We start from the raw sequence: 14497 nt of genomic DNA on the forward strand, positions 1-14497 counted from the left end.
ACACACACACACACACACACACACACACACACACACACACACACACACACACACACACACACAGGTTCGGTCCATCCTGCTGTCAGATATGACTTATGGGTATTGCTCCTGGCGTTGCACCACTGACAGGGCTGTCAGTCACACCTCAGTAATTCCTGCGGCTGATTTCCTCAGCATGCTGCCTCTGTAGCACCAATCGAATATCCTACAGAGAACATTCATTTCTACAAATTGTTGTTAGAGTGGGTGTGGAGGAAAGGGCTGGAGGCGGGCTGTGGGCTGAGTTGATTGGGAAGTTAAATGGGCGAAGTTGGTCAGCAGGGATAGGAGGTTTATCCCTGTTTTAGAGGTCCCGTTTGAATCAAACCTAATGTGTGTGGCAAGAGAAATGATTTTCAGGGTTTGTGCTTGTGCTTTAAAATCCTTGTTAAATGCTTGATTAAACAGTGTTTTCAAGGTTTGGAAACTGCTCAATTTCTGAAAGTGCTTGATATTCTAACTGCACAGTTTTGTCAAAAAGATCACTCTAATGGCTTAAACACCTCATTTTGATATTTTTACCGTTAAAACGTGCAAAATAGCAAGCAATTATTTCACTTTAAGTGAAGTCTCAGAAGCTTCGCTRCCTCTCAGAGTGAGTTTGCTCCTTTTCATAATATCGGCATGTGAGCGGTAGACATCACCAGATGAAAAGACCACCCACCGGACCAGCGGCGTCCTCCGGCACAGCTATGAAGCAGACCTGCTTTGAACACGTAACTGTCTTTCTAGTGGCGCACGTCTCCGGCGAGCGGGAGAAAACGGCACGCCAGGCGTTTTAATGTCCGCTGGCTCGAAAAACGCTAGATTAATAAAACATGGCTGAAACAAGGACCAAACTCTCACGCAGCTTCCTGTAAGATATGCAAGGACCTGCAGCTGTTTACAGTGGGAGAGTCAGTGCCCTCGAGCCATGATAAAAGGTAATCCATAGTAGTAAAGTTAAGCTAGCTTAACTTTGTAGGTAAATTGCAAAATGATTGTTTAAAGGATGGATCAAGCTAGGGTTTTCTGTCATCTGTTGGAATTTAAACTGTGCAGCAACAWAACATTTTGATTGAAAATGCTAGCATAGGTTAGCTAATGGTTTAATTGTGGTTTTGCAATCTCCCATCATTCATACTGTCATGATGTCTTTTGAGCTTCTTCTGCCTAGATGTCAATCTCATATTAATACCATAACTTGCAGATTTTTATTGTTACACAATATTTTAGACGAATATGTTCCCTTCACACAGGGACTGCTGTGTGTGCTGTGGTTATAAAACTCAATGGAAAAAGTGGCACAGAGTTTGATGCTGAAAAGGTTTGACAATTTACCTTGAAAGTGCTTGAAAAGTGCTTGAATTTTGCTGTGGAGAAAGTGTACGAACCCTGGTTATTACGTGCCACTGGCTCAAGATGCTAACCTGATGCTTGGCTTTTTTGCACCTACTTACACCGCCGACAGCTTCCAATATGCATGGAAAACGTAGCTTTTTTGTGATATTTTGACACAATATTAAGTGAAGTAATAACAGTTCATGTCTGGAGTTAATAAATATTGAAGCATTTAGGGATGATTAAAATGAACTTTGCTGATTAAATGACTTGCACAAGTGGAGACACTGTGTCTGTGGTATAAATTTCTGCACAGCTTTGTGCCAGAAGTGTCTGAATTGGGCTCCTGAGTCCTATTATAGACTTTTATCATCTCTAATGCTTCAAACTGAGTGAGAGTATTATGTGCTGAGAGAAAATAAATACATCATTTGGGAAAGGGAAGATTTGAGAGCACTTTTGTATATAATGCATATGAAAATTGAGTTCAGTGTAAAAAAACCGGCCCCGGGGCTGCAGGTCACGGGCTGTGTTCTGCACAAGCAAAGTGAAGTAGTTGTTGGACAAAAATGGACCAGAGTTGGATTTCTATCCCTCTGTACCACGCCCCTTGAAGTTTTATCATGGTAATTTCTGAGTGGAAGCTGACAATTTACATCGCATTCGAGCTCGTGCAGCTTTCACCTCCTGCAYGGTTACAGTCGCTCTGCAGAAGTCGGCCTGTGCCTCGCCGTAAGCCTTGCAGCAAGAGCCGTCTAATTAGAGGAACATGCTACACGCTGGGTAATCCTCGACAGATGCGGCATCAAAGGCTGTCAGGACTGAACGTGATTATCTGTAGTTACCTAAAGTATATTTGAACAGAGGGAAATGATGGCGTGGTTTCTGGCGACTTTAACTTATTTATATTTCATTTCAACTGACTAAGCCGTGTGGATCTCTGCCTCGTCCCTTTTTCCCCCCATTTCAAGCAATAATCTGTCCTTCTAGGATATCCACCACAGATGATGGAAACCTCTGATGTCTCTCTAATAGAGCTGTGGTTTCACTCTCAAAAAAAGATATTTTCCTCTCAGGCTCTTTGTCTGAATATCGGCCTGTTTGGTTGCAGCATCCTGAGCCTTTCGCAGGTTGTTGTTTCCCTCTCAGAGGTTGCTCTAACTGCACATGACAGCTGACATAACAAGAGGCTCTGTTTGCGTCCTCCTCCTCAGGGGTGCTGTGGAACCTCTCGTCGTGCGACGCCGTCAAGATGACAATCATCCGGGACGCCTTATCGACTCTGACCAACACTGTGATCATCCCTCACTCTGGCTGGAGCAGCTCCACTTTCGACGACGACCACAAGCTGAAGTTCCACTCCTCCCTGGTGCTGAGGAACACCAGCGGCTGTCTGAGGTAAACCACCTGATGATCTCATTGGACACCAGCGCCCCTCTGTGGACATTTGATGCAGTTACAGCCGATTAGAGATGAGCTCATCCTGCATCGCATGGGCAAATTGATTTATTATTGTTAAAATGCGAATAAAACAGAGTTGATTCACCACAGACACACAAAACAGAATCTTAATTATATATTTTCTGCTACAGTTACTGCCTGTCTTGTCTGTTTTAAAGTCTATTAGTCAAAGACGATGTAATAATACCAGCTTTTCTCCTTTGGCTTCTTGCTTTGAAGACATTGTTAGGAGCTCAGACTTTAATTAGAGACAGTTAGCTGAGTGTGTATGTGTGTGCACAGTTTTGTAGGGCGGTGTAGCTGATGGGTTCTTATTTACGCCGTAAAATACCGTAGTAACTCGAGTCAGACCAAACAAACGCGCCTCATACATTAAAGATGGAGTCTGAGAATGACAAAGCCCACATGACGCTTTCAAGTGGGACACACACGGAGCTGTCACTTTGTGTGTTTGCCTGTGTGCAAAGCCATAACGAATGTTTGTGTTTTTTTTTTTTTAAAGGAACTTGAGTTCAGCTGGCGAGGAGGCCAGAAAACAAATGCGTACTTGTGAGGGCCTGGTTGACTCACTGCTATACGTCATCAAAGCCTGCGTAAACACCTCTGACTTCGACAGCAAGGTACGCCACACAAAGCCTCCTGTCCGCCCATAATCACAACGAGCGCACACACTTAGCCAAAAGGAGAATATGCTGCCACACGATAAGAGGCTTACCCTTATTGAATCATTTTATTGCCTGTGACTAAATGAGTGTCTCAGCAGTGAGCAGCAACTGTTTAATGTGCTTTTTTTCATAGCTTAACCAATGCATGCACCACAGTAGATCTCAAGATTCATGCTTTATAGTAGTTTTACAATTTTCTGCTGATAAATATTTGCTTTGTCAGCGACTTACATAGTCATGTGTAACAACTGAAATGTGGAAAATTGTTTCTCTTTATTTTATTGATTGACGTTCTATGAAGCGAACTCATACAAAAGTCATCCAGCATCGATTTAAAATCCTTGTGTTCAATTTTTTTTTCTAATCCGAGACCCTTAGAGTCCACATTTAATTGAAATGTTGCAGTTAGCAGCAAGCCTGCGTCCTACATGTCGGCTGTAGATAGCAGGCTGCACTAAATTAATTGTTGCTTTTGTTATGGTGATTTTGAAAGCCCCAGCTATTAGTGCCCACTCTGAAGCTTTGTTTCCCTCCCCACCCCTTCTTGCACCTGCCAGATTGTGGAGAATTGCATTTGCACTCTAAGGAACCTTTCCTATCGTCTGGAGCTGGAGATGATGCCGTCCCGACTGATGGGTGGACACGAGCTGGACGGCTTCCTGGGCAGGGAGTCGCCCAGTAAAGAGGTGGACTCCAGCTGCTGGGGTAGGAAAAAGAAGAAGAAGAAGAACGGCTTGCAGGAAGACTTGGTGGGTGCACGAAGAGTACACAAAACTTTCACAAAAAGTACCAAGTCTGTTTATTCTCGTAGTTTACATTAAGTTGTCTTGTTTTTTTCAGTGGGATGGTGTGGGACCAATTCCAGGCTTCTCCAAGTCTCCCAAGGGGGCAGAGATGTTGTGGCACCCTTCAGTGGTTAAACCTTACTTGACTCTGTTGGCTGAGAGCTCCAATCCTGCTACTCTGGAGGGTTCAGCTGGATCCCTTCAGAACCTGTCAGCTGGCAACTGGAAGGTACATCGATATACATCTAAAGCAATTTTCCTGTGTGACATGAAGAGCGTTCTGACGTTTGAGTGRCTCCTACATGTACAGTTTGCAGCGTACATCCGTGCAGCTGTTCGTAAAGAGAAGGGCCTGCCCATCCTGGTGGAACTGCTGCGGATGGACAACGACAGGGTGGTGTGTTCAGTCGCCACTGCTCTGAGAAACATGGCGTTGGACATCAGGAACAAGGAGCTCATAGGTCAGAGTTTCCACTGTTACTAGATGTAAATTTTGTCCTGTAWTGGTACCGGTTAGCTGAACAAAACTCTGCATGAACTTTATGTGAAGACTGTTCGGTTTAACGCTTTTACTTTGCTCATGTTTAAGTCAGAAGCCAGCTTTTAGCTGGGATTTTTAAAGAGGGTGTTTACATCCTAAGCTGGTGGTCAAATACAAACTGCCCAATTTGTAATGTGCTTAGAAAGATTCTTCAGCTAAACAGCTGAAACTTAAGCTGGAAACATACTCCCTCCGAACTGCCGACGTCGGCACGGGTTGTCGCAGTTTCATGACGAAAATTACGTCACCGGGCTTCGAAGCATCGGCTCGGCAGCCCCTTTTGGCACAACCCGCCGGCAGAACTTTTTAACCCCCCTCCCGCGACGATGGTTATGTGTGATTGGTCTGAAGTTCATGGGTGTGTTTGTTTGTGCTGAAACTGAAAGCGCTCGGACACTCAAAAGAAAAAAAAAACTTGCTTGTAGAGCCGACTGTCGAAGAAGAGTTTTATAAAGATAGTCAAACTGAGAAAAACTCATGGCATGTTTGTTTGTGCTGAAAGTGCTGTGGGCTGCATTTACTTCAACCACTCGGTTAAAAAAAGGAAAAAAATGAAATAAAACCGACTCGCTCCCAGAAACGAATATTACCAGGAAGCAGAGTTTTATAAAGATAGTCAAACAGTGTAAAACTCATGAATGGAGATTAAACAGACGTTGTGCACGGAGGAATCTGACTGATAAAAACTGTTGAGCTTTAACCAGGACAGATGTGGATAAATACATCGGGTGAGTGACGAGTCCGACTTTTTTTTCTGCCTTGTCGGCTGTTGCGGGGAGAAACTACATGTAGAGACGTATGTTTCAGCAGGATGGGGGGGTTTCCCGAGCTCGACGCGGTGTGTCTCAGGGACTATGAAAAGTGTATGCGAAAACGACTGCTGAACAACCAAGTGACCGCGCGTCGACCCGTCGGCGTTGGAGGGAGTATGTTTCCAGCTTAAGGCTACGTTCACACTGCAGGCAAATGCGACCTAAATCCATATTTTTTTACTCGTCAACCAATATCGGATTTTTATATGGCAGTTTGAACGTGACAAATTACATTTTTTTCAAATCCGACCCAAGCTTTTTCAGTATAATGTACTGAATCTGATACATATCTGATGTCAAATGAACTCCTGGTCCTAAGGTGAGCAGATTGATCCAGTTATAATGATACTAACCTCGAGTTATTCTGTTTAAATCAGCTCCACATGACTTCAGCTATAGAACAGAAGTCCAGTTGTTTTGTATTTGTATTTTTTTTTTTACTTTTCTGTGTCCTGGATGACTGAGAATCTACAGAAACATATGATAGTATCGTCCAGCATCAGTCGTGGACCATATTTATACTAAAGTTACTCGATACTTTACTTCCAGCAAGTCGCTTTGTTCCAAAGATAAAATGCTTCATCGAAGCCTCTGGTCAGAGGCAGGTTCAGATGTAAACATTGAACTAAACAAGCATGTCAGATATTTATTTTGTTGCCTTTGACTGAACAACAACTTCAGAATCGACATGTTAATGAGTAGCATCCATGTTTAGCTGCTTCTGTAAACAGCCAGCTGAATGTGACATCSTGTCGTCTTCTGAGCACACAGGTCACAGCAGAGCTGCAGAGAGTTCACACTGGAGTCAAATGGAGGTCACATTTAAAATATAATGTGAACGTCCTCACAAAAAAAAGAATTTTGCAAAAGATCAGTATTGAGCATTAAGTCCTGCAGTGTGAACGTAGCCTTAGATGTGGTGTGTTAACAGAACACCACATGCAAAATGAAGCTGAGCATAGTTTGAAAAAGATAAAAATAAAAGTGCTTAAAGGCCAAGGGTGTGCCTGAAAAACAACAAATCAAATTCTGCAAAGGAGAGTTGCGTAATATTTAACCAYAAGTTGTAAGTCAAGTCAAAGTTAAGCTGTCAGGGTGGTTAACCTGAAGGGTCAAGGTCCAGTTTTCTGTGGGACATTCAAKGATTAAATGACTAAATTCATGTTTTTCTTCCTCACCTTATGGGTGTACATTTATTTTCTTCATGTTTTTCAATTGAAGATGGGTGTTTTACATGTATACATGCAAAGCACCCTTTATACTGCTTGAGCCTGCAGTGTAGTGGGCAGTTTTTTCTAATTTATTGTTCCTGATACTGAAGTAGCATCATGGCTGTTGAGGTCATTGTGGATTACATTTACATAAACATCTTGCAACACAGGGAAACACCATAACAGACCGTATTCTTGCATGTGCAGCAASTTTCCCCCTTTTCACTCTGTGTCTGAGCTCCTTCCCATAAACCCGCAGTACAGGATGTTTTGTGTTAACTGCGTGTCTCACGTCGCCTTCCCTCCTTCCCCTCAGGGAAGTACGCAATGAGGGACCTGGTGAACCGCCTCCCTGGAGGAAACACCTCCCTGCTGTCGGACGAGACCGTGGCAGCCGTCTGTTGCACCCTGCACGAGGTCACCAGCAAAAACATGGAAAACGCGAAGGCTCTGGCCGACACGGGCGGCATCGAGAAGCTGGTCAACATCACCAAGGGCAGAGGAGACAGGTGTGCTGCTGGAGCTTGTTTTTGTCAAAACTGTCATGGACTACTTTGATTTTTTTAGTCATTCTTTTTTTTTATTGTCCTGGACAATGAATTGTGGCTTTGTTATATGTATATTTAAATGCTTGAAGAAGGAGACGTTACAGCCACAGGGAAGGTGTTTCTGTGTGCACCGAGCTTTGTCGTCCCTGTGGAACGATGGTACAGCAGCTATTTCTAGCTTGCTGTACAGTCAGTAACATTCCAGGTTAAAACACGCCGAGGACACATTTCTCCGTCGATCGTACTGTCCTGCACTGTGCAGAATGTAAAGTTAATTCAGGTTGCAGGGATTCAGAAGGACTCAGAAATGTATGTTCAAGTGTTTGACTGTTTTTCAGATACTCGACGAAGGTGGTGAAAGCCGCAGCTCAGGTGCTGAACACACTATGGCAGTACAGGGATCTGCGAACCATTTACAAAAAGGTTAGTTCAACGTGAACGCTTACGAAGCTTACAGACGTTTATGACATTTACYTACGAAATTGGGAAAATGGCACACAACAACAGCTACTGCAGCTGTAAAATCGCTTCCCATTTCCTCTGTCTAAAGCTGGAAACATACTCCCTCCGATGCCAACAGGTCAACGCGCGGTCACGTGGTTGTTCAGCAGTCGTTTTTACACACACCTTTCATAGTCCCTGAGACACCCCGCGCCGAGCTCGGGAAACCCCCCTCCCGCTGCAGCATACGTCACCGCATGGAATTTCTCCCCACAACAGTCGACAAGGCAGAAAAAAAAGTCGTACTCGTCACTCACCCGATGTATTTATCCACATCTGTCCTGGTTAAAGCTCAAGAGCTTTTATCAGTCAGGTTCCTCCGTGCACAACGTCTGTTTAATCTCCATTCATGAGTTTTTCACGGTTTGACTATCTTTATAAAACTCTGCTTCCTGGTAACATTCGGCTCTGGGAGTGAGTTGGTTTTTTATTTTATTCTTTCCTTTCTTTTTTTACCGAATGGTTGAAGTAAATGCAGCGCATAGCGCTTTCAGCACAAACACGCCKTGAGTTTTTCTCGGTTTGACTATCTTTATAAAACTCTGCTTCAACAGTTAGCTCTACAAGCGAGTTATTMTATTTTTATTTTTTCTTTTGAGTGTCCGAGCGCTTTCAGCACAAAGAAACACGCCCACGAACTTCAGACCAATCACACATTACCGTCGTCGCGGGAGGAGGTAAAAAGTTCTGCAGGCGGGTTGTGCCAAAAGTGGCTGTCGACACYACGCTGCAAAGCCCGGTGACATAATTTTTGTCATTAAACTGCGACAACCCATGCTGACATCGGCAGTTTGGGGGGAGTATGTTTCAGGCTTAAGTCACTTCATTTTGTAAGTGTCTTCCAAAACTCTCGGCTAACCCAAGGTTCGGCATGGTGCCCTGAGGGCGTCCTGAGGCGTCGCCAGCACCCGATGCCAGAGTTCACTCCTCCCTAGGCTAATGAGTAGCAAAGATGGAGACACGAAGAAAACAAACAAGCAGGAAAATTATAATTATCGACCTCATTTCAATTTTTTGACTTCATTTTAGTTTATAGTGCGATTAATTGATTTATTGCTTATCATGCAGGCCCAATGATGATAATGTCAATCAAGAATTACTAGCTAAGCTATGTTATATGATGSGTATGAACTGTGGCTTTAAACAGGATGGGGTTTAGTAACATTGAGCCTTGTTTAGTTACTCAGARTATCACCGTTCCTTTACTGCCTCTACAGGACGGGTGGAACCAAAACCATTTCATCACACCCGTGTCAACACTTGAGAGGGACAGGTTCAAGTCCCAGCCCACTCTCCCTACCAGCACCATTCAGATGTCTCCAGTCAGCCACCCCGGTATGTCCGGTCAGACTCTTTTTATTGAAATGGACCTCTGGAAATTTAAGRCTGAACTTTATTTTTTTATTTTTTTCCGCAGCCGCCAGTGCCACATCATCTCCTGCAATGCTGGGCATCAAAGAGCATAGAGACTCCATCAGAGACTATCAGAGACCTCAGTCAACTATGCAATTTTATAATTACCAAGGAGACGGCAGTATTCACAGAAAACAGTATACAGGTACTCATCTGGCAGCTGGTGGTTCTTTTTTTTTTAAAGCCTCATTTGAATCTCCCTCATTATTTGCACCAGACTGGAGAAGCTGCTTGTCTCCTTTTCCAACCAAGATAAAAGTTGAACTCCTCTCATGATTTCCTCCTGGACAGAGGGGCCAGTTAACTCAGATCACTTCAGAGCTTCTTCCTGCACAGCTTCAAAGTGGGCTAAGTGAGGGCACTTCACAATGGTGCCATTAGCAGCAGGTTCAAGACTGAGCTCACAGATGGGCAGTGAGTGGGTACCCAGACATACTCCAGCCAGACGAGAGGCCTCGCCAGCCTARGCTGGTTGGTGGGAGCAGAGGGTGGCGCGGGCAGAATAAACAGACTGAGCCGCAGCCTCAACGTTTCATGTCTCACGTGTGCAAGTGGAAATTGAGTTTCTGGAATCCACCGGTTTGATAAAGTGCCAATGAAAATACCCATCCCATGGGTTATATAAACAGCCGAGCAGCTGGGGCCAGCTCTATTATTTTGTGTTATTTTTCTCCAGCAAAGCCCCGGCACTTCTTGATCCTGCTGTATCTAAATACAGGCGTTTGCCCTTTGGGGGGATGTGCCGACGTTTTTTCCCCGCTGATATGAAATGAGGTGTTTTTTTGCATTAAGTCTCACAATTTGATTCACCGCCACGCTCACTTTATTACTATTTTTATCTTGTTCAGGGTCTGGCAAACCGTCTCCGTATTACTACTCATCACCCACAAGGGAGGAGCCCAGAAGAACACAGGTGAATATAATAACACCATAAAAAAAAATCTGGTCGTACCTCACAGCCTCTTCGTTGTAGGATTACAATTTATGGGAGAACACTTCATATTTGTACACACTACTTAACTTATTGAGACTGTATTTGATTTATTCTCTTCAATTTATAAAACTCGTGATGATGATCAGTTCTTCTACCTCACTTGACCAATACAAAGAGTCTGGCTCAAATTCTACTGGCATTTCTGGGAATAATCCAACTCATCAGCTATTGTATGAGCAAGAGTGAGGGTGACTGCTGGGATTGGGATGTTCTGTGTGCTTAGCTTTGTATTAAAATAAAAAAGAAAATCAGCTAAAAAAAATGTGCTTTTTGCTGAAATTTCAGTACCCTTGCATGTTTTGTTATTAACTGATCTGAAATTGGTTTGCGMTGTTCTACATACTTTTTTAAATCAAATTACAAAATCAGTGCTTTTATTTTGAAGGTTTTAGGCACACAATGGATAATTTTGATTATTCCAGATGTTATAATCTCAGTGAAGAAGTTGATAAAGTAGTCACTGATGTTCACAAGCACAGTTTTCCTATCCTAAATATTGTGCTTCAAGATATAAAACTCCTATAAGAAGGAACCTGTTTTTCAGATATTTGGATCTGAAAGCCCAAACCACATATTAGAGAAGAAAAAGTTGTGAACGAACTCTGAAATGTGGAGCAGGGTTAGGAAAAAAGAATGTTAGAGGTTACATTAAAGGTTCATTTTTCAATTGGAAGAAATGAATTATGAAAATCTCCAATGCATATCCAGTCGAGCCATCAAATGTTAAAATGACCATTTAAACTTTTGAAACTTTTTTTTATTTTTCTCTAAAACAGTCTATTTTGTGTAGCCATTAAACTATAATTTATATTCATAGGAATGTAATTTTAGTAATCTTTTATTTAAATTCTCACTAATAAAGAATGCAATTTTGACTAAATGGAATGTAATTAAAAATGTGCATTTTTTCATATAATTGGTAGCAACACATGATACAACCTAGTATGTTTCTGTTAGTTTCCTGGTACATATATGTACCTAACACTTACAGGAAAAGTACTTGAACTTACAGGGTACACACCTGGTACTTACTGAAAAAGTACCCAAGTGCGGGTCTCTACAGTACATAGAGGGAGTTTCTTGTTGTATAGGCGGGGTTTGTCCTATCCATGATTGTTTGGGCGGAGCTATGTAAAATCGTAATTGGGCAATTTAAAAGAGGAAATAATGGTAACAGTAAAATTATTGTGAACATGTAAATATAATTTAATGACTTTAAATTTTGTGCAGCTAGCAGCCTCCTGTCACAAGTTATGAGTAATATTCATTTTCATTTTTAGCCATTGTTTTACAGACTGGTTAGGGCCGTTTTGACTGAGCAGAATTGTTACACATCCCTCCACGTGTAAGGTGTTCAAATTTCATGCAGCTAGCCCTTCCTGTCTTGAGTTAGGTATAAAATTAATATTTATATTTAAAAATATAGCTGCTTTCTGGCCGTTTTGACTAAGCTATTCCCAGCTGACCCCAGCTTCTTCAAACTCGACCCAAAATAGTCAATCTGACCAAAGACATCTTTAACAAACTACACCCACAAAAGTCAACCAGACCAATCACGTCTTGGACAAACTCCTCCCACAAAACAAGAAACTCSTACTTGGTGACTGCAGAGACCCTCTCCTCAAAGTACCTGGTACTTATAGGGTATGTACTTTACTTTACATCCCAGGGTACAAACCCTGGGATCTAAAGAGCATGTACATGGTATTTAACTGGATCTTACTGACCTACTTACCTGATTTGTATTGTGTATGTACCTTGTACTCACAGCATATGTACCTGGTTTGTACCTGTTACTTACCTAGTACTTACAGAGTATGTACTTTTTACTAACAGTGTACGTATTGTATTTACCTGGTTCTTAAGCATTATTTACATGATACTTAATGTGTACGTACCTGATACTTACAGGGTCTGTACCTAATTTGTTTCTGTTACTTACTTTGTACTGACAGAGTATGTACATGTTATTTATCTGTGTGTACCTGTTACTTATCTCGTATGTACCTGATACGTATCAAGTACATACCAGTAACGTAACAGGTACATTCCTGTTACATATCTGTTATTTTACTAGTATGTACCTGGTACTACATGGGAGCTTACAGGTGTCTTTCTTTTCTTTTCTTTTATTTGGATCCCCATTAGTTGCAGTTTTTGCAACTACGCTTCCTGGGGTCCACACATTAAACATAAAACAACACAAAATACATAGCGTACATAGTTCACATAAATTCAAAACAATAATAACTACACAATAAATAAAAAATAAATACAAATATAAAAATGGGTTTACTTAAAAAGGTTTACTTACAGTCCTTACAGTAAGTAAGTGAATTTTATATAGCACCTTTCACAGGTCAGAAACCACAAAGTACTAAGTATAAGACATAAAAGCACAGTAGATGAAGCAGAGTACAGAGTACTGTATCACAATCTGTATAGGGTACCTACCAGGTATTTGTATGTATTCTGTGTTTCTACCTAATAATCTATTAGTCTTCTTGCCTGTTTGTCTTGCAGCCTGTGTATTACACAGATGAGCCCAGCAGGAGGAACTACGATACCTACAGAATGTACCTGCAGCACCCTCATGGCTACAACGACACATTTTTAGAAGAAGTCATCACCTACCCTCCTACAGTGGACTACCAGCCTCACGGACTGAAATCCACAGCTAACTACGTGGATTATTACACGAGCACACGGAGGCCTTCGTACCGATCTGAGCAGTACCCGGGTTCTCCTGACTCCTGGGTATAATTGTGAAGACATTTATGTTGCCATTCAAGAACTTCCATCCACCCCTCGGTCTCATTTTTGGGGGTATAAGGGGTGATGAAAAACAAAAAAGAAAGAAGAAGCACATGAGAAATATTTTTCATGAACCAGTCTTTGGAAGTGTGTTTGTTTTCAAGTGGATGTGCGTGTTTGGAGGAGGAGTTCACCTGAGCGGTTGCAGATGGAGAGACGGGATGTGTGCCAAAGAGGGAAATCAAGGAATGTTTTTTTTTAAAGAATATTTTCTTTTAGCAGAAGACGATGGAATCATGCTGGGCGGGGGAGACCATATTGGACACTACCGTGAGAGAAGTCATGTCGTGTGTAGATACTAGTTTTATTTTCTTTAAGGAACTCGTAACTGTGATAGCATGGTTAAAGGTGTGAGTTGTGTAAGCGAGGGTCCGAGGTAAGAGTCAAAATGTGGGGGGATGTGTATGTGCTGAAGCCAAGATGAATTATGAACTCACCTGTAAAAAGACAAAAGAATAATTAACGATAGACTGTACAGAGGGATGAGATTATATCTGTACTTTAGTGTTGAAACTGTGTAATGCCATGGAGTCTTGTACATTTCTTTAATTTTATTGTAAATACAGAGAACACCTCAGCACTGGTTTAAAAAATGAAATAACTTGTGCCATGTTAAAGCTCTAAAGGTGTATAGTTACACAAATATGTGGAAAAAAGATGGCATCATAATCATGTTAAATAAATAAAAGGTCAGTTTTGTTTTTTAAATCTGTTGTGTAGTTTCATCTTTTTAATAGCAAAGGTGTGTTTTCTTTATATGACATTGTTATGGCAATATTTATTTAACAAAGACAGAAATACGTGGTCCAAAAATAAAGGTACTCCGTGAGATGATCAGCTGAGTTCTATTGCAACAACAGGAAACACAGAGAACAACCTGGCCTGTCTCTGTGCCTCTGCTTCTCTGTCACTGCCTCTCCACACTACTGTTGAACACTGTGTCTCGAGAGGCCTCATATATATATTACCAAACACCATTATGTCATCTTAGCATGATTTGACACAAGGTCAATGGAAAACACAAAGATAAACACAAGTGATATCTAAGAATGACTCTTGTTAGCAAATCTTGTTCTGAGTTTAATCATTCTATCTGCAGATGAACAGCAAGTCATGAAAACCTAGGTCATTAAAGGATGTCATGAATTACTTGCTTAAACATAAAGGTGTTAGTTCCACCACACTCCCCCATCTGATCATTAAATCACCAATTAAGTGATCAATAAAACAAAAAAACTCTTTAAAGTATTTTAAAAAAAACATGTCAATACAAACCTAAGTATATGTACTTTTCTAAAATCCCAACCCCAGTAATTCAATTTCTCCCACAGTAAGTACTAACCCCAAAACATAGTTATCACACAAAAGTCTTTGGATCATCTTGAACACAAAC

At 41.7% G+C, this 14497-nt stretch overlaps 1 protein-coding gene across 10 annotated transcripts in view; it reads left to right on the forward strand.

The window, feature by feature from the left end:
• LOC106533269 (plakophilin-4) overlaps window positions 1-13812 on the forward strand; it is a 76014-nt gene extending 62202 nt beyond the window's left edge. For 7 of the 10 annotated variants that reach the window (XM_014029509.1, XM_014029516.1, XM_014029511.1 and 4 more), the window contains 10 exons: window positions 2574-2757; window positions 3323-3440; window positions 4043-4234; window positions 4326-4731; window positions 7151-7343; window positions 7721-7805; window positions 9101-9218; window positions 9301-9441; window positions 10145-10209; window positions 12814-13812. In XM_014029509.1, the coding sequence (XP_013884963.1) occupies window positions 2574-2757; window positions 3323-3440; window positions 4043-4234; window positions 4326-4731; window positions 7151-7343; window positions 7721-7805; window positions 9101-9218; window positions 9301-9441; window positions 10145-10209; window positions 12814-13053 (1742 nt within the window). In that variant the 3' untranslated portion in view covers window positions 13054-13812. The remainder of the gene's footprint in view (window positions 1-2573; window positions 2758-3322; window positions 3441-4042; window positions 4235-4325; window positions 4732-7150; window positions 7344-7720; window positions 7806-9100; window positions 9219-9300; window positions 9442-10144; window positions 10210-12813) is intronic. The other 3 variants (XM_014029512.1, XM_014029514.1, XM_014029518.1) reach the window with 1 other exon arrangement.
• Window positions 13813-14497: the final 685 nt, after the last annotated feature.

Source organism: Austrofundulus limnaeus, unplaced genomic scaffold (genome assembly GCF_001266775.1).
Source record: "Austrofundulus limnaeus strain Quisiro unplaced genomic scaffold, Austrofundulus_limnaeus-1.0 Scaffold917, whole genome shotgun sequence".
Classification (NCBI taxonomy): Eukaryota; Metazoa; Chordata; class Actinopteri; order Cyprinodontiformes; family Rivulidae; genus Austrofundulus; species Austrofundulus limnaeus.